At 49.9% G+C, this 27,859-nt stretch overlaps 1 protein-coding gene across 1 annotated transcript; it reads right to left on the bottom strand.

Moving 5' to 3' along the window:
* Positions 1-27,859, bottom strand: RASL12 (RAS like family 12). Its single transcript, XM_065412789.1, has 5 exons — positions 27,742-27,859; positions 21,516-21,572; positions 11,998-12,071; positions 10,340-10,530; positions 1-385 (listed from the first exon to the last, which is right to left on the bottom strand). The coding sequence occupies exons 1-5, from the start codon at positions 27,857-27,859 to the stop codon at positions 1-3; spliced, it is 825 nt and encodes a 274-aa protein (XP_065268861.1).

Genomic DNA, 27,859 nt, shown 5'->3' with positions numbered 1-27,859 from the left:
TTAAAATATTTTAAAGCCCTTCAGTAAGGTCAACGTGGGAGCTTTCCTCTTGCTTTGAGCCCGTGACGACTTCACCGTGACCAGCTTGGCTTGTGCCACGGAGGGAATCTCTTTGTAGTTGACCGTGGAGAGAGTGTTGAGCGTGCAGCTAGCCAGGCCATGCTTGGAGGCCACGGCAGTCGGGGCAGCAAGGTGGAGGAAGGGCCTCTCCTCTGTGATGAACAGCGGTCGGACCTGCAGGTTCCTCTCCATCTCCCTCCTCACTTCCCGCGCCGCTTCATGGAACACGTGCTGCACAGCCTCGAACTCCAGGCAGGCAGAGACCTCGTAAAACAAGCACCCGTGCTTGGCAGCTAGAGACACCCCTTCGGCCTTGGTGACCTGTCTGACAAAGGAGAACAGGAAGGGGTGTGAGCCAAGCAGAGACCACAAACCCTGACAGCTGATGCGCAGGTCGAAGGCACCGGCTCAGGGCCTGAGATCATTTCTCCCTCTAGTGGCCAGCCCTAGCCACTGCAACAGCCTGATACAAAGTGGCAGCTCATAGAGAGGGCTTGAGCACGAGATAAAGGAATTTATGCTGAAGAGCCTGATCCATTTAAGTCAATGAAAAAACGCCCATTGACTTCATTAGGTCTTGGTTTGCTTCACACTAACTACCCTATTGCCTGGATATGCACAGCCACAATTTATTACACTGGTACCCTTCTAAAAGGAGGGTTCAGGCCCCGATTCAGCAAAAACTTAACATTAAACATGTGAGTAGTCCTATTAAAGTCAATGCGTTTAAGCCAGTTGGACTATTCCTATGCTTAGTTAGGCATGTACTGACTTAGGGCCTTAGATGCCACAAAGCTAGGAAGTATGGTAAGAGTCTACCCTGGCTTAACCAGGAAACTTTCAATGATCTGAAACTCAAAAAAGAGTCCTACAAAAAAGTGGAAACTAGGTCAAATTACAAAGGATAAATATAAACAAACAACACAAGTATGTAGGGACAAAATTAGAAAGGCCAAGACACAAAACAAGATTAAACTAGCTAGAGACATAAAGGGTAACAAGGAAACATTCTACAAATACATTAGATGTAAGAGGAAAACCAAGGACAGGGTAGACTTGTTATTTAATGAGGGGTAGAAAACAATAACAGGAAATGGCAGAAGTGCTAAACGACTCTTTTGTTTCAGTTTTCACCAAAAAGGTTAGGAGCGATTGGATGTCTAGCACAGTGAATGCCAGTGAAAATGAGGTAGGATCAGAGGCTAAAATAGGAAAAGAACAAGTTAAAAATGACTTAGACAAGTTAGATGTCTTAAAGCCACCAGGGCCTGATGAAATACATCCTAGAATGCTCAAGGAGCTGACAGAGGAGATATCTCAGCCATTAGCGATTATCTTTGAAAAGTCATAGAAGATGGGAGAGATTCCAGAAGACTGGAAAAGGGCAAATATAGTGCCAATCTATAAAAAGGGAAATAGGACAAGCTGGAGAATTACAGACCAGTCATCTTAACTTCAGTGCCTGGAAAGATAATGGAGTAAATAATTAAGCAATCAATTTGCAAGCACCTAGAAGACAATAAGGTGATAAGTAACAGCATGGATTTGTCAAGAACAAATCATGTCAAACCAACCTAATAGCTTTCTTTGACAGGGTAACAAGCCTTCTGGATACGGGGGAAGTGGTAGCTGTGGTATATCTTGACCGTAGTAAGGCTTTTGATACAGTCTCACATGACCTCCTCATAAACAAACTAGGGAAATACAACCTAGATGGAGCTACTACAAGGTGGGTGCATAACTGGTTGGAAAACTGTTCCCCAAGAGTAGTTATCAATGGTTCACAGTCAAGCTGGAAGGGCATATTGAGTGGGGTTCTGCAGGGATCAGTTCTGGGTCTGGGTCTGTTCAATATCTTCATCAGTATTCAGATAATGGCATACAGCGTACACTTACAAGGTTTGTGGATGATACTAAGCTGGGAGGGGTTGCAAGTGCTTAGGAGGATAGGATTAAAATTCAAAATGATCTGGACCAACTGGAGAAATGATCTGAAGTCAACGGGATGAAATTCAATAAGGGCAAATGCAAAGTACTCCACTTAGGAAGGAACAATCAGCTGCACACATACAAAATGGGAAATGACTGCCTAGGAAGGAGTACTGCAGAAAGAGATCTGGGGGGGGTCATAGCGGATCACAAGCTAAGAGTGAACATTGTAACACTGTTACAAAAAAAGCGAAGATCATTCTGGGATGTATTATAGGGTTACCATTTGTCCGGATTCTCCCGGACATGTCTGGCTTTTCTGAGTTAAAAATAGCGTCCGGGGGGAATTTATAAATGTCCGATTTCCCCCCCATGCAGAGCGCGCGCGGCTGACAGGGCAGCCGGACAGATCGTGCCACTCGCACGGGGCTCCGGCAGCGAGAGCCCCTCCTCCGCTTCCCCATCCTCTCCCCTGCTGCTTGAGATCACTCCCCTCCTCCCCCTCCCTGCATTCGCAGATCGCCGGACATTCGCAACGGGCCTCCAGCAGTCTGGAGCTCCTCCCCCTGCTCCCCCTCCCCCCCCCCCCCGCTGCCCAGCGCACCGCCCCGCAGCACTCTGTGAGGGCGGGAACCGGGCTATGCGCTCTGCTGGGGAGCACGGCAGCGTGTCTGGCTCTGCGCGGAGCCCGACACGCTGTTCTGAGCAGCACAGTAAGAGGGCCAGGGGGTCAGAGAAGGGGCAGGGGGGTTCTGGAGGGAGCAGTCAAGAGACAGGGAGAGGGTTGGATGGGTCAGGAGTTCTGGGGGGGCTGTCTGGGGGTGGGGGTGTGGATAAGGTTTTGGGCAGTCAGGATACAAGTAGGGGGTAGGGTCTCAGGAGGGGGCAGTTAGGGTGAGGGGTCTCAGGAGGGGGCAGTCAGGGGACAAGGAACAGGGAGGCTTAGGTAGGGGGTGGGGTTCTGGAGGGCAGTTAGGAGCAGGGGTCCCAGGAGGGGTAGTAAGGGGACAAGGAGTGGGGGGGGTTGGGAGTTCGGGGGGGGGGCTGTCATGGGGCAGGGGTGGGGAGAGGGATCGGAGCAGAGGGATTTAGATGGGTCGGGAGTTCTGGGGGGGGCTGTCAGGGGGTGGGGAGTGGTTGGATGGGGCGTGGGAGTCCCGGGGGTCTGTCTGGGGGTGGGGGTGTGGATAAGGGTTGGGGCAGTCAGGGGACAGGTAGGGGGTAGGGTCCTAGGGGGGCAGTTAGGATGGGGGGAGGGTCTCAGGAGGGGGCAATCAGGGGACAAGGAGCAGGGGAGGGTTGGGGGTTCTGAGGGGGGCGGGAAGTGGGAGGGAGTGGAAGGGGCAGGGGCGGGGCTAGGGCAGGACGGGGGCATGGCTAGGGCAGGGCTCCTCCTGTCCTCTTTTTTGATTGTTGAAATATGGTAACCCTAATGTATTAGCAGGAGTGTTGTAAGCAAGACATGAGAAGTAATTCTTCCGCTCTACTCCGTGCTGATTAGGCCTCAACTGGAGTATTGTGTCCAGTTCTGGGCCCCACATTTCAGGAAAGATGTGGACAAATTGGAGAAAGTCCAGAGAAGAGCAACAAAAATGATTAAAGGTCTAGAAAATATGACCTATGAGGGAAGACTGAAAAAAAATTGAGTTTGTTTAGACTGGAGAAGAGAAGACTGAGGTGGGACATGATAACAGTTTTCAGTACATAAAAGGTTTTACAAGGAGTAGGGAGAAAAATTGTTCTCCTTAACCTCTGAGGATAGGACAAGAAGCAATGGGCTTAACTTGCAGCAAGGGCAGTTTAGATTGGACATTAGGGAAAACTTCTTAACTGTCTGGGTGGTTAAGCACTGGAATAAATTACCCAGGGAGGTTGTGGAATCTCCATCATTGGAGATTTTTCAGAGCAGGTTAGACAAACACCTGCCAGGGGTGTTCTAGTAGGTGCTGGTCCTGCCTTGAGTGCAGGCGACTGGACTAGATGACCTCTCGAGGTCCCTTCCAGTCCTATGATTCTATGATTAAAGTGTCATGAAATTACTCATTAGGAACTCACTATGGACCCAATCCAAAACCCACCAAAGTGAAGGGCAAAGCTTCCTTTGGCTTCCAATAGCAGATCAAGCCCTACAGACTTTAAATACCAAACGTCTACATCAACATGAGATCAAGTTTGCAAATTTGAACGTGAAAATGTCAGGAAATGCAAAAGTCCGAGACCTCAGCCTTGAACCACATATGTCGAGTCACGCTGTTCTGCAGCACAGGCACAGAATACGTCTCTCCCTTCTGCCGTGCGGGTTGTCGTGGTGAAATAAAGCCTTGCTTGCTAGTTTGGCATTTTGGCCTGTGTTACTGCATCATATGATAGAAACCCACATGCTCTACTATTCTTCGGCACAGGGAGACTGGCTCGCAGGTGCCATGGTGCCATGGAATCAATCAGCAGGCAAAGGGGGCTAGACACGCTGAAATACTTGGTGATGACTGAAGCTAGGAGGATGAAATCAGAGCTCCATATATTTCGACGTGGCCAGAACAGGACCCTGACTGTGCCGTGATTGTATCTTTATGCTAAAGCTACCAAACCCACCGGCATGGGGGCAATCAACTGTGACCTTGTGCCTTACCCCTGGACAATCGATCAATCAGTCATTGCCTTCCAACCCAAACTCACTTTCCAGAAAATCACTAGACTCTGTGTGTAACTGGGAGGGAAAAACCAGAGGGGAAACCCTAGTGATTACCTGAACTCTTCTTAAAAAAACCCCACAACAGGTGTCCAGCTGCCTGGCCCCTGAGGAATGGAGGGCTAAGGCCATCTCAGCTTCTCCTCCTGCTCACACAGATGCTCAGGGGAAGGGCCATGATTGGGGAGGGTACCTTAGGGGAGCCACGCCCAGGGGCTTGGGGCTGGCTGGATCCCAAGCCTGAGGAGATTGTTGTCTGCCCCAGCAACCTCGATTGCTGGGAAGATCGTAGCTAGTAATGGGCCTGGCCCATGCCTTGAATACCAAAGCCCCGGCTGTCCTGACCAAGTGCCAGACTTTGACCTGCTCTCTCGAACCCCTGGAGACTTAGGGAGAGGCAGGCCTGGACTGCTCAGGTCAGGCTCATCCGTACTCATAGCCGGAAGGAAAAAGGAGCTCCCTGAAATCCATCGAGCTACTGATGTTACATCAGACATTGCACCCGGCACAAAACAGCAGGGAGCAAACAAGCTGATGGTATTGACCTGGGAGGGAGGTGAAACTGGCCCAGAAGCTGTAGCCTTGAGGGGAATCAGGTGAGACTCTGCAGGGAGCAGGGTGACTCAGGCACCCTGGAGCAAACAAAGCCACTGCAAGAGAGTAACTAGAACCTTTGCCATGTCCCCTACGGTTCCAGGAACTTGGGCACGGCCAGCTGCATGGGGAATGTGTCAACATGCCCTCTTCAACCCTCCCACACTGGGGGCCCTTTCTAGAGAATGCCGCCCAGACAAGGTGACCTTTGGATGGAGCTGGTGTCACGCTGGGATACAAACCTCTGCTGGCCAGACAACAAGCTGCTACTGCAGCTGGTGTCAGTTAGCGCCTGGGGCCGGGACAGAGGGCTGTTACACTGCCGTTCCTGGCAAGATGGTGCTATATCCTACAGTAACCATCCTAAACCTCCATCCAGTGGCCTCTTCTCACTCCTTGCCCCAGGGCTGGGGCACTTCTGTTGTGATCAACCATACCAGTTCCCCTTGGAGCTGAGACTGTGCGCAGCCAACATTCAGGGGCCACGTTCTGCTACCATTCCTCGCATTGAGTAGGACTTGACCCTGGGGGCAGCCCCAGTGAAATCAATGGGGCTACTTGTAGTGAGAGAATACTCAGCCAGAGTATGGAAAGCAAAATATGGCCTCAACGAACAGACCACAGCCAGGGCCAGGCTCACAGATAGGCCTGTTTGCGCATACAGTAGCCACAAACTTTCATGAAAATTGGGTAACTGCATGAGCAATTATCTCATCAGTTGCATGTGTGTGGGCAGTTACTCAGTTTCCACATGCAGCTTGAACTAGTTATGTACATAAATTAGGTGCACATAGTGCTTAATTTGCAATGAAATTGGTGTGGAGGCTCAAGCAATATTTTTACTTTCGTAACTGACATGGCAAACCCAGAGCTGCCGGGGCTCTGAACCGCCGAGCCCAGAGCTGCCGGGGCTCTGAACCGCCGAGCCCAGAGCTGCCGGGGCACTGAACCGCCGAGCCCAGAGCTGCCGGGGCACTGAACCGCCGAGCCCAGAGCTGCCGGGGCACTGAACCGCCGAGCCCAGAGCTGCCGGGGCTCTGAACCGCCGAGCCCAGAGCTGCCGGGGCTCTGAACCGCCGAGCCCAGAGCTGCCGGGGCACTGAACCGCCGAGCCCAGAGCTGCCGGGGCACTGAACCGCCGAGCCCAGAGCTGCCGGGGCTCTGAACCGCCGAGCCCAGCGCTGCCGGGGCTCTGAACCGCCGAGCCCAGCGCTGCCGGGGCTCTGAACCGCCGAGCCCAGGGCTGCCGGGGCTCTGAACCGCCGAGCCCAGCGCTGCCGGGGCTCTGAACCGCCGAGCCCAGCGCTGCCGGGGCTCTGAACCGCCGAGCCCAGCGCTGCCGGGGCTCTGAACCGCCGAGCCCAGGGCTGCCGGGGCTCTGAACCGCGGAGCCCTGGCACAAATTAAGCACTGGGTGCACACTTGTAGACATGTCTTGCACACTCATTTGTGTGCCTATATTGCCAGAAGATCTGCCCCTAAGCATACATGACCACAGTCCATGGACCACAGAGAAACACTCAGCCAAGGGGAATCAAAACACAGATGGAAACTCCATTTGAGAATATCACCCTCTCTCGTTTGATTGCTGGATCTGCCCTCATTTACTGTTGCCCATGGCCTTGGCTCCTCCAGCCCCTGATAGGTTAATACACCACTGCCCCAGAGCTCCCTCTCTCCAGTGGATGTTGCTGCCGGGATAGCAGGTGAGTGGCTTTCTCTAAAGGACAATGGGTAGATGAGCCCCTGGGTGAATTAGCTGAACGCCCATGCCATCTTCCCTGCCCGTGGATGGGGCAGCCAGACCCTCTGTGAGACAAGGACAGCCTGCACAGAGCGACCCGCTTAGACCCTGCAGTGGAGTCTGTGGGATACTGGTAGGGTGACCAGACAGCAAGTGTGAAAAATCGGGACGGGGGTGGGAGGTAATAGGCGCCTATATAAGACAAAGCCCCAAATATCAGGACTGTCCCTATAAAATCGGGACATCTGGTCACCCTAGATACTGGTGTAACTCGTGATCTCTGTGTCCCCACCCCCCATACTGCGGCTAGGGCACATACAGAGGTTTATGCAGCTGCCACCAAACTCACAGATCTGGACCGTTAACTCAAGCAGCGGCTTTCAGATCCAGAGAGCCTGGGCTCATCCTTGCAGGGGTGTTGTCACATCGGTGACAGCAGGGGTGAGAGCGAGGGGAACCTGTTGAGACTCAGGGAGCAGATGGAGGAAACGGGGGGGGAAAGAGAAGCATCCAAGGGGATGGGGAGACAGCTGGCGGTTATGGATCAGAGAGGCAAGATGTTGAGAGAAAGTTGGACCTGCTGGGTAGAATCCCCAAAGGCAGGACAAAGGAACACCAGTGCTGATGCTTTTAAAAACCACAGGGCCTGGGGGGTTCCAGAGGGGAGACTCTTAAAACCCACACAGGACTTTGGGGGCAGGAGAGGGGAAGAGACGGGCGTGCTCTCGGAGCAGAGAGGGCCCAGTTAACTGCAGGACCAAAGCAAGTGACCTGGGAAGAGCGAGAGGGCTCCAGGGTTGGGAATGCAACCCAGGCGCTGTAGGAGAAGGACCCTGAACACCCCCGCCAAGGGCCCTGACTCCAGCCTGAAGAATGCTCTGGAGTGTTCCGGAAACTGAGGGAGGGAAATGCATGTAGGGTTTATTTGTGTATAGCCCTATGTAGTTCTCATGCAATTAGAAAGCAACGGTGGTTTAGAATCCCGTGCAAAGTGTGTGTGTGTGTGTGTGTGTGTGTGTGTGTGTGTGTGTGTGTGTGTGTGTGTGTGTGTGTGTTCCACCCACCCTGTGCCCTTGCAGAGTTAACCTGTGGACCCAGAACACCATACAGCTGGGCTTTTGGGACAGGCTGTGCTTAAACTGTGGAGAAGCCTGAGGGGTCAGCATTTGTCCCAGTGTCTAGGTTGTCAGATTGCGGGGGGCTAAGCTCTCAGGTGCCTGATAGAGGATCTGCACCCCAAGAGTGTGCCTAGGGACCCCAAGACAGGGACAGTGCCTGGACTCTGTTCAGACTCTGGGGGCTCGGAGAGGTGGGTGCAGTCTGGTGGGTACCCAGGAGGTGTTCAACTAGATCTGTGACAGGGGCTTATTTGGGCTTCAAAAAAAGGCTGGTAGGGAGCTTTGCAAGCTCCAGCTGTGATCGCTGCTTACCTTGGCAAACAGAGCGAGGTCTCCAGTAACAGGTTGGATTTACTTGTAGGTTATTGTTCTCAGCTTTACAAAGAGGGGGGAGGCTGGCACAGGGGACACCCTGCAGTTCCTTCCAGCTTTAATCAGTTCAACAGGAAAAATGTGAACCCCCTCCCTCTGTGTGCAATGGGTCCCTGTGGTCGGAATAGACACTGGCACCACCAGAATTTCTAATCACGTGACTCTGGTCTGAGCAAGAGGTGGGGAGGTATTCTCTAAAATAGGGGCCCAGAGTAGCATGCAAGGCCAGGCAAACACATCAAAAGCATTTAGCCCCCGCAGAGAGAACCACAGGGTAACGAGCTCTGCGAAAAGGAGGCCGGGGAGTCAGACAATGTAACACCAGGAGCTGGAGCCGGTTCAAATGCATTGTTATAATGCAGCCTAAAAAAACCAGCTAAAAATAGCAGCAACCTCAAAATAAGCAAATCACCTTCCAGCCAGTGCGGACGCTGGGCAGGGAAGAGGGACAGGGCCACCGAGAGCGGGTCGGGCGCCGGTGAAAAAAAAATGTCAGGCCCCCCAGCAAGGGCGGACTGGCTAAACGGGGCCGACGAAGCCGGGCCCCGGGCCCTCTTCCAGACCTCCGGGCCCCAGTAATTTGTACCAGCTTCCCCCCTCTCTTGTCGGCCCTGAAGAGGGAGGGGGGGAAATGTTCAGAACAGGAGGCAAGGTCACGCAGAGCAAGGGGTGTCCTCACACCACATCCAGAGCCAGCAATCAGGGACTATGGGAAAATGAACACAAGATTCAGAATTGGATCGTGCGGCTTAGTGCTACAGAACAACAGAGCGATCGGAACTGAATCAGTGGGCGCATCCCTACAGCGGGCGGCCGATCCGCAGGCTGCCATCCGGCCAAGGAAGGGCAGAGGGACAACAGGGCACTGACAGCCAAGAGTCAGATAGCTGTGTGTGGGGGTGGGGGGGAATAAGCCCTCGGATGCAATAAAGAAGGCATTTAATATAAGTTAATGGCTCCGCTTCATTTGTAAAACAGATCTGCCATTTAAGAAGGTCTCTACTGTAAAACAACGAACCCGTCGGCCATTTTAGGGAGTAGCTAGCAGGATGCACATTCTGAAGCTCATAGAAGTTAAGCCCCAACAGCTGACCAGCTGCCCCCTCCCCCCCGCAAACACACACATCTGCGAGTTCTTCAGCGGATGACAGTGATATGTGTTCCCTTCAATTCACCTTAACAGAATAAACATACATCTACCTGCCTGGCTGCCAATCCAGCGTCAACTATGCAGCTAAATGTCCCCCTTTCTCTGCAGAGAAAATCCTCAGAAATGACAATCTCACATGTAGCCCCCGTAAAGCGTTCACGCTTTCAGAGCCTCCCCCAAACACTAACATCAGAGCCACTCCTCTAGCCCTTCGGCGAGACCCAGACAATTAATGAGTGAGGACGGCAGCATCTGATCCCTGGGATTCAGCCAAACATATTCTCCTCGCTGCAGTTTTCAACCCAAAAGCGAGTTCAGGAGAAACACGCCGCGGCCTTGATGTAATATAATCTCACGGTCTCAGTCCAGAGCTCGGTGAACAGGTGTTCACGTCACAGAATCACCACGACCATCGGCACTAACTTGTCCCCTTTTCTCAGCAGAGACATGCAGGCCTGGCCGGAGCCCAAACTCCCTTGTCCCCTCCAGCTCAAGCCGAGCTACCTTGTCAGGGAAGCTTGCTTTGTCACTGCCCTTCTGTGCATGAAGAGAAGACTCCGGGGCTAGCAATGGGGCAACTTGAAATAAATGAAAGGCTAAAGTCAGCACAGAGCACATCTCCACGGGACCGTCTGGGCTAAGCAACGTTACCCCTCTGCCTGGCACAGATCGAAGATTGTTACCTGTATTGCTCCAAATCCAGCTTATTTCCCAGCAGGAGGATGGGATAATCGTGCTGAATGCCTTTCGCGTGGAGGGAAATGGTATCCAGGTACTGCTGGCAACCTTCAAAGCTCCTTTTGTTGTCAATGCTGTAGACGACCATGAAGGCATTGGCCCAGTTGAGATAGCGTTCGCAGTTCACCGGTACGCCCTAGCACAGTAACACAGGACAGCATTATCATAGGCCCCTGGTGCCACTATCGGAGCCCGTCTGGGGGCTCTCGGGCTTTGTACATTGTTTCAAAACTAAGCCTATTTCAAAAGGCCGTTTGAGAGCGGACTTGGCTTGGCATGAAAAAGTTCCTTGTGCAACGAATCAATGATATTAAACAGCTCACGCTGCCCCGAATCAGAGCAATCAAAAGCACGCGGTGGCAGCGTCAGGTTTTCGCTCGGGCAGGCTTCCAGAAAGACGGCCTTTTGCATTGATTCGTTTAATCGGTGGGTTTTCTTTGTAACAAAGAAATTCTGTTTGTGGCAGGGAGAGCCGGTGGGAAGGCCTTCTGGGATGGACTGGCAAACTCCAGGGGGCCTGTCCAAAGCCCAGTGGAAATCTTTCCATTGACTCCAGTGGGCACTGGTGGGTCACTCTCGCCAGGCCCCCTTTCCCTGGCGATGCCAGCAGCAGGAAGGAGGCTGGGATCAGAGCCCCTGCCCCACTTGCATGTCACCTTTACCCAGACACGCCAGCTGGTCTCGGTTACACATAGAATCTGGAGTTACTCCATGAGCTACAAACAATAAAATATATACACACAAGTGAGTCCCTGTCTGGGTCACGCTGCAGAGACATCGCTGACGTATCGTACAAGTGAAGCAGCTAGCCTGGACTTGTAACGAACGACAGCACAGCCTGCCCTGGGGGCAGCGGGAGCTTGGGGAGGGGTCACTTCAGTGGGGGGACTCTGTGGAATGGAGATCAGCACCTGGGCCAAAGCTCTGTCAGGTCTCGATGGGACAAGCAGCTCCAGTGGTATTCCAAGGAGCCTCAGAAAGTTGGGTGTCCAGCTCCTCTTGCACTGGGTTCCTTTAGCTATCTCACCGTTGTTACTTACAATGCTCTCCTAGGCAACAGATACCAACCCTCTACCCCAAGAAGAGTTTTCACCCCAGCTGGGAAGAAGAACCAGAGACTTAATGAAATCACTAGGGACCTTGCTATAACACTCAATTTTACGTGGAAGGCGCTCAGATACCACAGTGACAGGCAGCAGGATAAAACCCTACCCTCGATTAGCTTGGGTACAAATACCTGATTCGCTTAGTCAGCTACCTGGAGCTCCGACCTCCCAGCTTGCTCCTTTTCTCTCTAATGACGAGGTCGACATTCTGGATGAAATTGGCCCCTGTGCAGCCGGCCAGAACTGGGCCTACGCACTGAGGCGCTCTGGACATATGCCTTGTTCTGGCCTCTGCACAGGGGCATAGTTCATCCCTGGTGAAATGTGACACTTCACAGCAAACCATGCAGAGCCCGTTTCCCCATTCATTTCACAGTCACTGCCCCGTTCTATTGAGAACCCTGCTGCATGCTCCACAGGGAGCAGGAACCTGCCATCTTTTCTAGAGGCACAGAGAATTCCTCCTTCGATCCCCTGGAGAAGCCCTTGGCCATTACCTGGTCAGCCGTGTCCATCACTTTCATCAGCACTGGCTGCTGGTCCACAGTTTCTTCTGACGTGTAGGTGTCCTCTGCAATAGAGATGAGCTCTTGTGAGCGGGGAGCCGGTGGGACGACAGCCTTTCACATTCTGGGCTACACTCTCCATGAAGGCTGAGCCCCGGGTATTTACATCTGCCACTCAATGGAAGTGGAGACATAGGCGCCGACTCCGTGGGTGCTGCGGGGCTCAAGCACCCACGGAAAACCAATAGTGGGTGCTCAGCACTCGCCAGTCACAGCTGTTCGGCGGCACCACCGATCAGCTGTTTGGCGGCTGTGGAAGGTGCTTGGGGGAGGGTGGAGAGCAGCGAGTAGCAGTTGGGGGAGGGCCTCGGGGGAGGGGTTGGAGCAGGGGCAGGAAGAGGCGGAGCAAGGGTGGGGCTTTGGGGGAGGGGGCAGAGTGGGGGTGGGGCCTCAGGGCAGAGTTGGGGTGGAGCACCCCTGGGGGAAAATAAAAGTCAGCGCCTAGTCCCTAGTTCTGGCCCCTGAAGAACAGCACTGATTACAAGGCTCTAGCCACTAGGTTTGCTAGCAGTGGTGAATCGGAAAGGCAAAACCAAGCCATTATTCCTCACTGCTTAGCACACCTCCCATGCTTTCCATCATTTTAAGCTCTACTAAGAAGCGTCAGTGTTGAGCTTAGCCATATAATTTGACTAGACCACGGTTATGCTGGTATGCATTGCTATTATTTCATATCTGCATTACAGTAGTGCCTAGAGGCCCTACTCAGACCCGAAGGCCCACTGTGCTAGGTTCTGTACAAACGTGTAGAAGGACATTGTCCCAGGCCCAAAGAGCGTACCCTCCAAGACAGGTGGCACGTGAAGGATGCAGTAGAGAGAGACACAATGAAATCAATACAGTTGTTACCTCGAGATACATTTGCCATGTGTTTATTATTACAAAGAGACAAAAGAAGGGCCAATTATTCCCATCGGCCCCTGAAGCTGGTTGATTGGCTAGTTTCTGACGGGGCTTATGGCAGAAGTCAGTCTGGAAAACAGAGCTAATTGGACAGTTGTCTGATTGGAGATGGAAACATCCCCCATTTCCCTAGAGTCTTGGGAAACGATCAACTCTAATTGCTTGTTGGTATTTATAAAGTGCTGATCGGACTGATCTGGTCACAAGAGCAAAGTCACCCAGCTGTAATGCCACTGAAGGCAATGGCAGTTACTCCAGGGATGGTTTTGGCCCACAGATGTTACTGACACTAGTTTCCCTGTAAAGAACACTGGGACAGATCCTCCGGCACATACGGACACTTTGTGCCGCACCGTGGGTGGATGCTGGCTGTAGAACCTGGTCCCACAAGGGTCATCCCAGTTCAAAATGGACCCTTTGGTGGCTCAGAGCCAATCATAGACACATGCCTTCAACATGCCCTCCCTGCTGCTGTCATGTGGGCTGTGACCAGAGGAAAGAGGACACATCTGGATGTCCCCATCTTGTGCCAATCCCTGACTGGTTTCAGCCCCATGAGCTGGTGAAAATTAGAGCAGCCTAGAGGCTGCTCTAGCCTGGTGCAGAGGGGCTGGCCCTGCATCTAGCAGCCCCAGGATCAAGGGGATGCAATAGGGAGATTTCTATGCTCTTGTCTGAAGCCTTCACCCCCAGCATCTGCCTTCTCCTGTGAGCTCCTTGGTGATAGCCACGGATCCAGCCCATTATTGGTACAACAGCCTCCAAGGAATTTCAGTGAGTTTCTCTCTCCACAGTCCTGTCTCAATGAGGCCTTTGGTGGCCAGCACCGCTGGCATCCCTCAGTCTCCTTTGTATCTGCGCAAAGCTCTCCGTTGAGTCACCACTTCAGCCACACAAGTGTCCTGAGCCCCCTTTCCCAGGTAAAACAAAGGCTGTATTTTCACACACACATCTGTGTTTGCACCCACAACCAACACATGTCACATTGGATGCGTACCTATGTAGCCTAGGCCAACCTGCATTTGCATATGCAAATCAGGTATCAGTGCACTCAGCTCACCCATTACTCTGAACAAGCCTTAAGATCTAATGTAGGCTATACTTCAAAATCCACAGAGCTCACAAGGACTTTCTACCTACCTACCTACCACCATAGTACCTATGGGCCATTGCATACTATACATGCATTCTATGGTTGGCTTCTCATAAGAATGGCCATACTGGGTCAGACCAAATGTCCATCTAGCCCAGTATCCTGTCTTCCAACAGTGGCCAATACCAGGTGCCCCAGAGGGAAGGAACAGAACAGGTAACAATCAAGTGATTCATCCCGTCTCCCATTCCCAGCTTCTGGCAAACAGAGGCCAGGGACTCCATCCCTGTCCATGCTGGCTAATAGCCATTGATGGACCTATCCTCCATGAACTTATCTAGTTCTTTTTTGAACCCTGTAATAGTCTTGGCCTTCACAACATCCTCTGGCAAAGTGTTCCACAGGTTGACTGTGCATTGTGTGAAGAAATACTTCATTTTGTTCATTTTAAACCTGCTGCCTATTAATTTAATTTGGTGACCCCCTCGTTCTTGAGTTATGAGAAGGAGTAAATAGCACTTCCTTATTTACTTTCTCCACACTGGTCATGATTTTATAGACCTCTATCATATCCCCCCTTAGTCGCCTCTTTTCCAAGCTGAAAAGTCCCAGTCTTATTAATCTCTCCTGATATGGAAGCTGTTCCATACCCCTAATCATTTTATTGCCCTTTTCTGAACCTTTTCCAATTCCAGTATATCTTTTTTGAGATGAGGCGACCACATCTGCACGCAGTATTCAAGATGTGGGCGTGCCATGGATTTATATAGCAGCAATATGATATTTTCTGTCTTATTATCGATCCCTTTCTTAAGGATTCCCAACATTCTGTTCGCTTTCTTGACTGCTGCTGCACATTGAGTGGCAATTTGAAGGTCATTTTTTCCACTGAATTCCACTAGTATGTTTTTACTTTTTTCTTTTGGCCACAATAGAACTCACTAGCTCCTCCACATTCAGAGCGTGATCTATCAAAGTCAATTGAAAAAGTCCCTTGCTTTCACTGGGAGCTTGGCTGGGCACTGTGTCAAGTGAAAATAACCTCCTGCTTCAGCTGTATCCTTCTGCTAAGTGGCCATCCCTCTTAAACCAAAAGTTGAATCTCCTTTTTAGGTTGAGTAAGAACCATCGTTTCCCCATAATCATAAACATTTCGACATATCTGCTAAACCTGGTTTAACAAACAAGTCTACAGTAGGAGAGTAGCACATAGGTCATGTTTTGCTGCTAAAACTTCAGCCGTCAAAATAAATCCTGTCATAAATGGTTCAGACCGGAACTGGAAAGAGTTTAACCCATTTCAGAATTAATGTGTTGCTTACTTGGCAATAGCAAGGGGTTTATGTAAGTGAATTCCGCTATAAATTCATCTGATGAACTTCCTCTCTGGCGCATTTATTAGAGGAATGACACATCTCTGGCACGGGGGCTGCAGTTCTCTGCAGGCACTTTGATCTTACTTCACCTGGGTTACGAGTTCACATCTCAATTATCTTGATGAGTTCGGTTTTGAGAAATGAGAGCAAAGGAAAGAGGTTTGCATGCTACTGTTTGCCAGGGCTGGAAGTTTCATGGCCCAGGACAAGACTGTTCCATGCAACAAAATATCAGCACACGCCACAAGGAAAGGGCAGAAAAGAAACATTCTGTTACAAGAAGGGAGGAGAGCGAGTACTGTAGGATCTCCTCTAAATGAATCAGCCAGGAGAGTTCGCCCATTCTAGCTCCTCTTGCTAACTAACATTCAGAAGTCTGTTAGCCGGCAGCCATAACATTCCTAGGCAGAGGTACTTGGTAGTAATTGTCACAGGACTTCATATGTGCACAGACAGAGGGTACTTCTACACAAACAGGGGTGCTAGAACAATCTGTACAGTGGGGGTGCTGAGAGCCATTGAACCAAACTGTAAGCCCTGTGTATATGATGGAAACTACTCCAAACTGCGGCAGCAGCCCCACCACCCCTAGTTCCAAAAGGCCTGCAACATGGCCATGGCTGGCCTGGGACAGCTGACCTGGGCTCGCGAGGCTCAGGCTGAGAAGTAAACATCGCTGTGTAGATGCAGGATCCCAGAGCTCAGGCTCCAGCCCGATCCCAGATGTCTACATGGCAATTTTTCAGCCCTGGAGCCCGAGCCCCGCGAGCCCAGGTCAGCTGAGCCAGGCCAGTGGCGGGTTTTATCCTTGTGTAGACATACCCAGGGAGTACTACAGGCTAATAGTCTGAGTGCAGGTGTAGACACCAGGAATTCCTGACACTTGCTCAGCAGCCTTGTCACCTAACCTTTCTGCCTTCATTTCTCCATCTGGAAAATGGGTCAATAATTTTCTTAACAAATCTGTGGCCACCTAACACCACAGTAGAGATGTCACTATGCTGTATGCCATCTCTTCTCGAAAATTCATGCTGACAGCAGGAATAAATTGCAAGTCTTTCTCCTCCAAACACCGATGCCACTCACACTTGAGCTATAGGAAAATCTCCTGTAACTGATAGCAATAGAGGGCATATGACACACAGTCAAGCAATTCTGATCCTATCCAGTACAGAGCAGTGGTACACACATACACACACACACACACACACACACACAGAGTAGCTGATTCTTTACAAAGCTTACTTGCCTACCTCATGGAGGAGTGGGAAAGCTAGTAGGCCTGATTTGCTATTGCCTTATACCAGTTTTGCTAACTTCATTGATTCCAGTAGCATTAAACTGGTGTGAAACTGGAGTAACACAGCAATGAATCCAGGTCAGTGTCTCCAAAGCCTTGTGATGGTTACCAGTGCTAAGTATTACAATATAGACAAGAGCTTCAGTATTTTTCTCCAAAAATCTAAAAAGCACAAATCAAGAACTCATCAATATATTTTCTTTCTTGGCCATCAGTAAAGGTAAAAAACACCAATTCAACTGGAAACCAAGGGTGTAAATTTCACAATGGACCTATGGCTCAAATGCACATGTGCATATTCTGACAGGGGAGAGACTAGATCAGCCGTCGCACAGGTATGTTCAGAAAAGGTTTGATCTGGTAAGAAAAGCAGAGCTATGCAGAATCAGGAGCTGGAGGCCTGATGGTGTTCTTGTCTGTTAACTTATGCTGCAATGGCTGCCCCTTTCTTGAGAAATGGGGAAGAAGAGATTACTTGTGAAATAACAATTATGAAAGTTCAGCAATTGCTACAACTACATAATTACAGTCATATTTTTGAGAGGCTTTAAAATATGGGAGATTTCTCTCTCTTCCCCCTTCTTTGAAAATGAGTTTCTGAACAAGGTCTGAGGAAAGGATTTTTAGGAATACAAGTTGCTGAGTTATTAGATCTTTAGTGCATTCTTGGCTAATGGCCACAATAAATGATTTGCGGTTCTTTATAATGTCCTGGATTTGGGCCCATAAAAATAGTTGTTAATTACTCAAACAGAGATTCGTTGGAAAAAATGCCCAGAACATTTAACTGCAAAATATAGTTATCTCTGGACTTCTGCATCGGCTGCTCATTTCTGGGATATTAGTTTCCTACCAAAGTTAACACGTTCCCCAAATTGCTAGTTTGCAATTTCAGATGGAGCAGTGCACAGCTGAGACACTGAAACACACTATAGGCCACATCCAAAAGCCATTGGGAATCTCTCCACTGACTTCTCCTGGCTTTGGAGCAGGCCTTAAGGGAAAAGAAAATAAATACGTTAGGAAGCTTTGTTTCTTTAAGCAATTATGCTGCCTCTCTTAAGGCCTGACCTAAACCCTTTGAAATCAATGGGAATCTTTCCATTAACTTTGACGGGCTTTGGATCACACACTTTTGTTCCAATGCAAACTCCTTTGCCCATGTGAAGAGGGCTTTGTCTTCACTACCCGCCGATCCGGCGGGTAGCAATCGGTTTTTCGGGGATCGACTTACCGCGTCTAGTGAAGACTCGGTAAAATCGATCCCTGATCGCTCTGCCGTCGACTCCGGAAATCCACCTCGGCAGGAGGCGGCAGCGGAGTCGGCGGCAGCACGGCAGCGGTCGACTTTCCCGCGTCCTCACCGCTAGGTAAGCCGACCTAAAATACGCAACTTCAGCTACGGTATTCATGTAGCTGAAGTTGCGTATCTTAGGTCGGACCCCCGCTGCAGTGTAGACCTAGGTGAGCACAGTCTCTAGCCACAGGACAGCTCAGAGGTCAGTGGATGTGACTCCTAATTTATTATGATAGTTCAGGCCCCAGATTTGCTCTCTTGGTTTTGTTACAGAGAATGTCCATTTCCATCTGTAATACTATCAGGTTTGTTCTAGGCTGGTTCTTTGAAGCCAAATTTTGCTCTATTCTTGTGTAGCTCATTAAAATGAATGAGTTGTTTTGGGTTTACACTCAGGTGCTTAGGGAGTGTTCAAAAGCCGATTGAACTCAACCTGAGCCTTTCCCTGGACGTCAGTGAGCTGCGGATGAGGTCCTTAAGCATGGCTGGGGCAGATCAGGAACTGAAACATTTTTGAACATTTTCAACCGTTATGAATTATTGATAATCGTCATCATTTTTATCCCAAGAGTGCCAAGGCAATCGAGAACAGGGGCCCATTGTGCGAGAAGAGACTAGCAGCCAATCGTACATTGACAGACAGATAGCGTTTGGGAGGGTGGCAAAGCCCCTTGATTGTATTGAAGGTGTTGGTGTTGTTTGAGCAATGTTGAGCGGCGTGTAGGGTGGCAGTATGTGTGAAGTTTGTTTGTGGAAGATCGGCAGGTGCAAAATTTGCTCTAATTCTTCCCCGCCTCCTTATATTGGTTTCTAAAGTTCATCTCATTCTTAATAGAAGAGAGGGCAAGGAGCATAAAACAAATTCTCAATTAATAACTCCAAACTCATGATTGGATCCACTCTACAATAACAAGCCAATGTGTATGCGTGTGATAGGGGATGAGGAGCCTGGTGAGGAAATAGAATACACTATCCAGATTTCAAGAGATTATTCATACACAGCAGATAATAAAGGAAAAATGATGTGAAGGGTATAAACCCTCATGCTTCAGGGCAACTCTAACTAATGGGGGTCAGGAGGAAACTTTCCCTATGGAGAGGTTATCCCATCACTGTCTACTGCAGAGTACACACACCTTTCTCTGAAGCCAGTGGTGGTTGCCACTTTCAAAGACAGGGTAGAGACTAGATGGTCTGATCCAGTCTGGCAATAACTACATTGCTTTGCTAGTGTCTCTAACCGTCTTTCCCCCGTTATGAATTTTTATGAATTTTCAAACAACTTTGTTCAGCAGGAATAAGGACTTGGCCACTGTGCAGTCCTGCCAAACACTGGCACATAAGCCTTTCCATGCCACCACAATGAACTCCAGGCAGCTATGTATTTTTCAGCTGTCCTCTGTACCTGATTCACAGACGTCTGGATGCAGATTTAGAAGGAACCAAAAATAAGACAACTTCTGCCCATTCTCCCCTGGGTGGAGGAATTCCATGTAGGAACCGGGATTCTCTAGGAGTTCTCACCGGCAGAAGTCCCTTTATTCTTTCCTCAGGGTTGGGGTGGGAGGTAGGGACTTAAACGGTGCATAGTCCTTGTGCTGACCTGCCACGCAGGGGGAATTTTACCCCTTTGTGAAAGATCACTTTGTAACGGGGGCACATATCCCCGGCGGCCCCTGCTGATGAACATGAGTATAAGAAAAAAAAGGCTCTCAAATGCTGGGCAAAATCCCACAGTCCTTGCTCAGAACCAAATTCCCACCACTTTCACTGGGAAGTTTATCTGAGGAAGACTGCAGAGGGAATATTTCTGAAATCATCTTGTCCTATAGAGTTATTAATCGGACTAGTCATCCAATGCTACCTCCAGAACTATGGAAGCTGTTTTTCTTATCTCTGCCATCTGTAATGACAGATTCCGTTTTCCTTTCTTGTCAACCTCCTGGGACAAGAGTTGTGATTTCTGTCATCTAGCCTCTCTCAGCCTGGTCCTGTTCCCTTGATAGGGTGTCCGACACAGGAGTGTATTTATGTGACTCATAAAACAAGATACCAGCTGGAATGTGCCTGGGGTTGAGAGAACCAGTAGCAAAGGAGCTGCATAGGGCGAAATGACAAGTAGAGAACAGGAATAATTCCTTTTTCCTTAACCAAATAAGGAGCACATGATCTAGTCTATTCTATTAGCTCCTCTGGCACAATGGAGCTCTCGTCAATATGGGTAAATCTTGTCTGTGAGGAAGACAGGACGTTCCCAGGGGCTGGTCTGGTGAGACTGTGGAGTGAACTCCCCCCGGGATCTAAGGACCATCTCCATTTTCCGCTCCAAGTGCGCAGAGCATTTCTTTGACCTGCCATCTCTGACACAATATAGAGCAATGTGCGCACGCGCACGCACACACACACACACACACACACACACACACAGAAAACACCCTACCAAAACAATACACTCCACTGCCCACATCTCTCTCACTGGTGAGAGGATGAGAGAACAAACAACATGTGGCTGACGTTCGTTACGGTACTGAATGCCTCCCGGGAAGACACTCACGCACTATAGCGATGAGCGCAGTATAATAACCTACACACAACAGAACTTGTATAAATCAGCGTAGTTCCACTGACACCAATGGAGCTATGCCCAGTTACACCAACTGAAAATCATAATGAGGACAACCCATGGCGCCTGTCACTAACCCACAACCAGTGGGGCAGATTCTGCGCTCTCATCAGCGTAACCCCATTGACTCCTGATTTACATCGGTGCCAATGACGGGAGAGTCAAGCCCATTGGTTTACTCTGAGTCTAAAGCAGATTTACCCCCCAAACCTGCCTCAGAGCCACTGCTGAACTCAGAACTGACACCAAAGGGCTAACAAGAGAGTCGGGAGTCAGTACACGGCCAAACAAGGAATGGTGAAGCACCAATGGTTGGAAAGAATAAGGAGAAATCTTTTTTTTTTTTTTTTTTTTTGAGATAGAAAATAAAAGTTGGTGTTTTCCATGATTTCCATGAGCACTTAGAAATCCAATAAAGAGGCGGCTAATTTCATCAGCACACACCCTTAGCGATGACATTCGGAAGCACCGATGTAAAGTGCCTGGAAAATGAGATTTACATATGAGAAAAGTGGGTTTCAATCAGCATTTTTCAGTGTAATTAAGTTCTCGTGGTTTTATATTTCCCAAGCGTTTAGTTGTTTTCAAAGTACCGTACTTCCCCCGCCCCCCCCTTAAATGCCATATTTATGGAAAACCTAGACCTAGGAAAGAATTACTGTCCACTTATAAAGGAAGAATGTTTTCTCATCTGCCAGTGTAGAAAGCCAGCTTGGTACCAGATGGCTAAAGAAAGCTGCAGAAACTAACTGCTTGGCTTTAAATCACAGCAATAATAAGACAGGCACACAAGTGTTCCAGGAAATGGCATGCAGACGACAACCAAGGGAAAAATAACTGCAAAGAAAATGTCTTACCCAAATTGGGATCATATTCACTTATAAACCTCTTGGTTAGAAACTTCACAGTCAGTGCTGTAAAAGGCGAAACAAGGTTTGTTTAGTCTCAGTTTTGTTCGCGTCTCTGCAACTCAGCTTCACACCAGTAGCAAGTAGCTCTTGCATCCGCGTGCAAAGGGAAACGGACAAACTCTCCCTTGAGAAACCGTTCAAGGGCCCGTTTAGTTCGGCTCATGAAATTAAAACATCCCTACACCTATTCTTTCCCTCAGGGTGAGTCCCAGAGTTCCCATCTGTGGAGTGATACAAACTATTACACGGTCTATTTTTACACACACATTTCACTTTTGCTGAGCGGCAGCACACTTTCGAAGGATCACCGATTAGATTTCACTAACACAATTCCCCTAGGAGTTTCTCAGAGATGGGATCTGAGCACAGGACTGGGACCAACAACTTCTACATTCTAATCCCACCTCTGACACTGACTAGCTGAGCCTGATGGAGACTGGCATCAATCCACCTGTCAATGGCACTGTAGCAACATCTGACAGCTGAGGATCCGGCTCCAGGATTCCTTTCCTCCAGCGGCCCCTCCGACAGAAAGATTTAGCCCAAAGTTTCTCTTATCGCCAGGTGTCAAAACCAAACCAGTCCTAATTTATTACACCTTGCAACTGACCACAGCCCAAATAATGTCACTGGGCCCTCCTAGCCCCAGCCAGCTTGAACCAGACTGAGTTTAAAATGCACCGTAGGTACTGCCGGGAAAAGCACAGCATCATATGGCATGTCTGAGTTGGACGTTTGCTGTCCCAGGACATAGTCACAGGCCCTCCGTATAATCTGAGTGCAAAGCCATGGGGAGGCTTGGGGCAGAAGAAAGTCGTTTGCATTAACTAGAAATTATGGGATGGCTTTTCTCATGTTTATTTACTTTAGGCAACATTGTACAGACAGAAACATATGGCAGATGAGTGGCCGCGCTTTCCATGTGATAACTGTGGTCATCGTGCACTTCTGACTGCTCCCCTGAACTCTGCCTACCAATCTAGCTCCACCAGGCCTTAGGTTACCCTTCCAAACCCTCCACCAGGCACCAGCTGGTTATTTTTTTAAAATCAATCTACTCCTTCTTCCTTCAAATGTGGAATTTCCTCCCCTGCCGCCCTCCAATTTCTCTGCTCCTTTGCCACTGGAGTCTGCAGATACTGACCCGCCATGTAACAGGGGCAAGGAAGTAAAGGCTGTGATTGGGTGTGACGAACTGGGACTGTTCTTACTGTGGTCTGTGAATGCTGACAGGGGAGTGTGGCTAGGATGGTCTGCCTTGGGGGATGGGAGAATGACTGAAGGGAAATACCTGAGCCTGTAACATGAGAACCCAGGAGGGGGCTGGGGCGAGGTGACACCTTTGCCCGGGAAACTGAACAAAGGCTGTGGGAGGGGTCGCTGAAGGCAGAGTGTGGGAAGCTGGCTGGTGAGGTGGCTGGAGGCAGGGAGGGCTCTGACCTCTGGAAGGGGGCTGGGATGCCCAAGGACCCCAAGATGGACCTAACTGAGGGGTATCCTGTTGTCTGTGCCTGCAAGACCTGTCTCGGACTGTATTCCCGCCGTCTAAATAAACCTTCTGCTTTACTGGCTGGCTGAGAGTCATGGTGAATCGCAGGGAGCCGGGGGTGCAGGGCCCTGAGTCCCCCCATACTCCGTGACATTGGGCAATGCACTTAAACCCCTGGTTTGCCTTCCATCCCATCCCTATTCGGCAAAGCTCTTGAGGCGTGATCCTGCAATGCTGACGGGAACTGGAGCCGGAGCATTGACTTCAAAGAGCACAGGCTCAAGCCCTTAAGCAGGTGCGGAGAGTTAAACGTGTGCTTAAGCGCTCTGCTGAATGGCTGAACGGCAGCCTCTCCGCAACACTCCTGTGCCGCTCACAACTTTCTCGCCATGCGCGGTGCCGGCTGGGCAGTACTCAGTCTGCACTCGTAAGAGGTCGAGGGGCTGACGTCTTGTGGCTGGAAATGGGACCTTTCCATCACTGGCGAGAAGGTGGCTCAGCTCCCAAACCTGGAGCTCAGAAAAGCTCTCCTGGGGCGTTTTCAGATGTGTTAGCTACAGTTCTTCTCCTCCCTCTCCATGGCCTGCATGGTCGGACCTGCAGTACGAAGGCCTCTGGCTTTATGGAGGTGGAGTTACACAAAACACACATCCAATCAAATTGTTGATAACTCTCTCAACCAGCTTTCCTGCTCGGTAGCCTACGTATTACCTGTGGGGCGGGTAATACAAAGGGTTTACTGGCGTTCCTTTGAGACACCCTCAGGGGTGAAAGTAAGTCCAGTGACTTACCGGTACGCTGGGGCCAGCTCTGACCCTCGGAAGGGGCGGGGCCTAGGGCAGAAGGGGCGGGGCTGAGGGAGTCAGAGCCAGCCCCAGCCCACCCTGTAAGGTAAGTGCCCCCCCCGGGTAGCAGCAGCAGCCCGGGGCTCCGGGGGCTATTTAAAGAGCCCAGGGCTCCCCTGCTTCTACCGCCCCGGTCCTGTAAATAGCCGTGGGAGCCCTGGGGAAGCGGTGGGGCTCCAGCGGCTATTTAAAGGACCGGGGCGGCAGAGGCAGCTGGAGCCCCGGCCCTTTAAATAGCCCCTGGAGCCCCCCCGCTACCCCTGGGCTCTGGAGGCTATTTAAAGGGCCCGCAGCTCCCTGCTTCTACCGTCCCGGCCCTTTAAATAGCTGCGGGAGCCCTGGGGAAGCAGCGGGGCTCCCGCGGCTATTTAAAGGACCGGGGCGGTAGAAGCAGCGGGCGCCCCAGACTTTTAAAATAGCCCCCAGGCTCTTGCCGGTACGCCGTACCGGGGCGTACGGTTTACTTTCACCTCTGGACGCCCTCCATAACGCTCTCACAGCTCAGCCACTTGTGCGTAACACAGCTACCCCCAAACTACTGCTCATCGTTTTATACCACGCTGCCATCCGTTATGGCAGAGAGTGTGACCAAGTACATAGGACACTGGCTGGCGCTCCGGAGACCTCGGATCTAGTCCTATCCTGGTGTGTGCTCTGCTGCGTGGCCTTAGACGTGTCATTTCCCCTTTCTGTGCATTAATTTCCCCATCTGTAGAGTGGGGAGAATGATACTTATCTCCTTTATAGAGCACTTTGCAATCTATGGACGCAGAGCACCATATAAAGGGAGGTAGATAACAGGGTTAGTATCATATAGTCTGTATAATATATGAAAGGAGAAAGCTGTATTATATATTGGGCACTTGGGACTGATCCTGCAGTCCTTACTCCCATAGTCAAAAATGATTTTTAGATTGTAAACTGTTTGGGACCGGTATCGTCACTTAGCATGTGATTGTACCATGCCTCGCACCATCGAATGACAATCAAAATCAAAGGGTGTTTTGTCTGTGTAAGGAGAGCAGGATCCAGCCTGATATTGAGTAGATTCATTTTGCTGCTTGTTATGGGTTGAATTTGGTACCAGGCTAGTCTGTTAAGAGCAGCCACCTCTATACACGCTTTTCTCAAAGAATGCAAGAGACGTTTTAGCCAGGAAGCGGCAGCTAGTTGAGTGTCAAAATTCACACAAGGAGCATTGTGTTGATGCAGAAATTAGGTCGCTTGAATCAGTTCACTCAAAGAACAAAAGGAATGAATGAAAGTCTAAGGTCTTTGCAGTTCTTTGGGTTTGGGTGGAAGGCAGAGAGGATCAGATGTTAATCACAATTAGAACAGAGCAAAACATTTTCAGTGAATAGCAAAGTAGAGAAAAAATGCATTTTTCAGAATAATTTTTCTGAAATTATTTCCGCATTCAGGTCAAATTTGAAGAATAGTTTTGACTGAAAAAGAAAATCTGGAAAAGTTGAAGTGTTTTTTTCTGACCATTTTGAAACATTTCATTTCGACTTTTTGATTCAAAATGGCATTTTGTTTCGAAATTTGGGTCATTTAAAAAAAAGGGGGGGGAACCATCCAAAACAAAACATCAAAGTGAATTGTTTTCAGGGGAAAACCCCTGTGACAATATCAGTTTCTGTTCAAATTGGACCCAAATTTATTATTCACTCAGTTCTAGTCAGAATTGTATAAATGCCAACATGAAGAAAATGCCATTCCAGAGGGAAGCAATTTCCCACTACAGATTCACCCAACTACAGATTCACCCCAGTATTTCTAGGAAACCTCTTCAGGAGCCATATCCTTTTTGTCTTGAGCATGTGTGTTGACTTCAGTGAGAATAATTGTAGGATGGTGGAACAGGCTTTGCTGGAAAATTGACTACATACTATAGAGCAGGGGTAGGCAACCTATGGCACGTGTGCCGAAGGCAGCACGCGAGCTGATTTTCAATGGCACTCACACTGCCCGGGTCCTGGCCACCGGTCTGGGGGGCTCTGCATTTTAATTTAATTTTAAATGAAGCATCTTAAACATTTTAAAAACCTTATGTACTTTACATACAACAATAGTTTAGTTATATATTATAGACTTATAGAAAGAGACCTTCTAAAAATGTTAAAATGTATTACTGACACGCGAAACCTTAAATTAGAGTGAATAAATGAAGACTCGGCACACCACTTCTGAAAGGTTGCCGATCCCTGCAAGAGAGTCTACCAATGGCTAACAGGCAAACCCTATTAAGTTTACGCTTTAGCAGGCAGTGTAAATGCAGTCATCATGGTTACAGTAAACAGAATCTAAAGGTTTTGAGCTGTAGGTCCAACCCAGCAAGGCACTTAAGCACGTCGTAACTTTAAGTGCATGAGCAATGCCATTGATTTCAATAGGGCGATTCACGTGCTTAAAGTTAAGCATGCACGTAAGCACTTTGTTGGATCAGGGCCTTAGTTCTGATCATCGCAATTTCTTCTCTGTGGGGTTTCACCCATCTGGAGAAGGACAAAGGGAATGAGGAAAGTTCTGTTTGCCAAAGGCAGCTCTCCTCACCTGGAAGATTCCTGGGCCACATTTTATACTGGATGGGCCATGTGGGTGTCCGGTGTGACTGCTGCGAAACCAGCGAGATACGTTTGGCTCTGTGATGAATGCTCAAATACAATGGAGTTCCTACAGAACTACATTTGATTTCACCCAGACAACTCCCCCGGACAGCTTAGCACAACTGATGTTATTCCAGTGGAAGCTGTGAGGATCTGCCACTTTCATAACATTCAGGTGAACTAATGCTATGTTAGCAGCACTTTGCTATGCTTACCTCCAGTACCAGCGGGTGTTGGCTTTTGGTTTCCTGGGCATGATCATGTGAGGCCTGGGAACCACAGGGCAAGCCCAGGATCAAGGCAAAGCTGAGTCTCTATGGTAAATTCCCATTTATTACCATGTGGAGCTGCACGGCAAACTTTTAACCCACTTGCTTGTTTTACACCCATAGCTTCAAGGAAATAATATCAAGGCCTAGAACTTATATAGCACATTTCCTCTATAGCAGTGTTTTTCAAACCATGGATTGTGCCCCAATCCCCTGCCCCAGCCCTGAGCCCCCCCAACCTGGAACCCCTTCCTGTACCCCAAACCCCTCATCCTGGCCCTAGCTCAGAGCCCTGACCCCCCCCGCACCCCAACCCTCTGCCCCAGCCCTCAGCGCCCCCCAAACCCGGAGCCTCTCCTGCACCCCAAACCCCTCATCCCCAGCCCCAGCCCAGAGCCCATCCCACACCCCAACCCCCTGCCCTAGCCCTGAGCCCCCCACCAAACCTGGAACCCCTTCCTGCAGCCCAAACCGCTCATCCCTGGCCTCCTCCCACACCATGAACCCTTCATTCCCAGCCCCACCCCGCAGCCCTCACCCCCATACCCCAACCCTCTGCCCCAGCCCTGAGCCCCTCCCACACTCCAAACCCCTCATCCCCAGCTCCGTTGAGTCGCAGGCATCAACACTTTTCTTCAACTGGGTCCCCAGAAAAAAAGTTTGAAAACCACTGCTCTGTAGATCTCATAGTGCTTCATAAAGGATCAAAATCCCCACTTTACAGATGGGAAAACCGAGGCACAAAGAAGGGAAGTGACTTGCCCAGCAGGTCAGTAGCAGAGCCAGGAATAGAACCCAGGGTCCCTTGAGTCTCAGTTCGGTGCCCGACCCATTAGGCCCCACTGCCTAAAATAAACAAGAGCTGAACATGTTTTCCCCCAAGACCTCTCAGCCCAACCCTGGGGCTCTCTCTTTCCAGCTGCATCCTTCGCTCTCTCTCGGTGACTCTTTCCTTCTCACCTGATTTGCCGGATCCTCTGCATCCTAAGATCGCCACGTTGCACTCAGGCAGCAGGCTGGGGAGGTGACGGTCAGTGGTGCTGGGGGCGGCCCGTGGCTTGCCAAACATCGAGGACAT

Source organism: Emys orbicularis, chromosome 10 (genome assembly GCF_028017835.1).
Source record: "Emys orbicularis isolate rEmyOrb1 chromosome 10, rEmyOrb1.hap1, whole genome shotgun sequence".
Taxonomy (NCBI): Eukaryota; Metazoa; Chordata; order Testudines; family Emydidae; genus Emys; species Emys orbicularis.
Note: the sequence above shows the minus strand (reverse complement) of the source record. Positions and strands in the feature narration are given on the sequence as shown.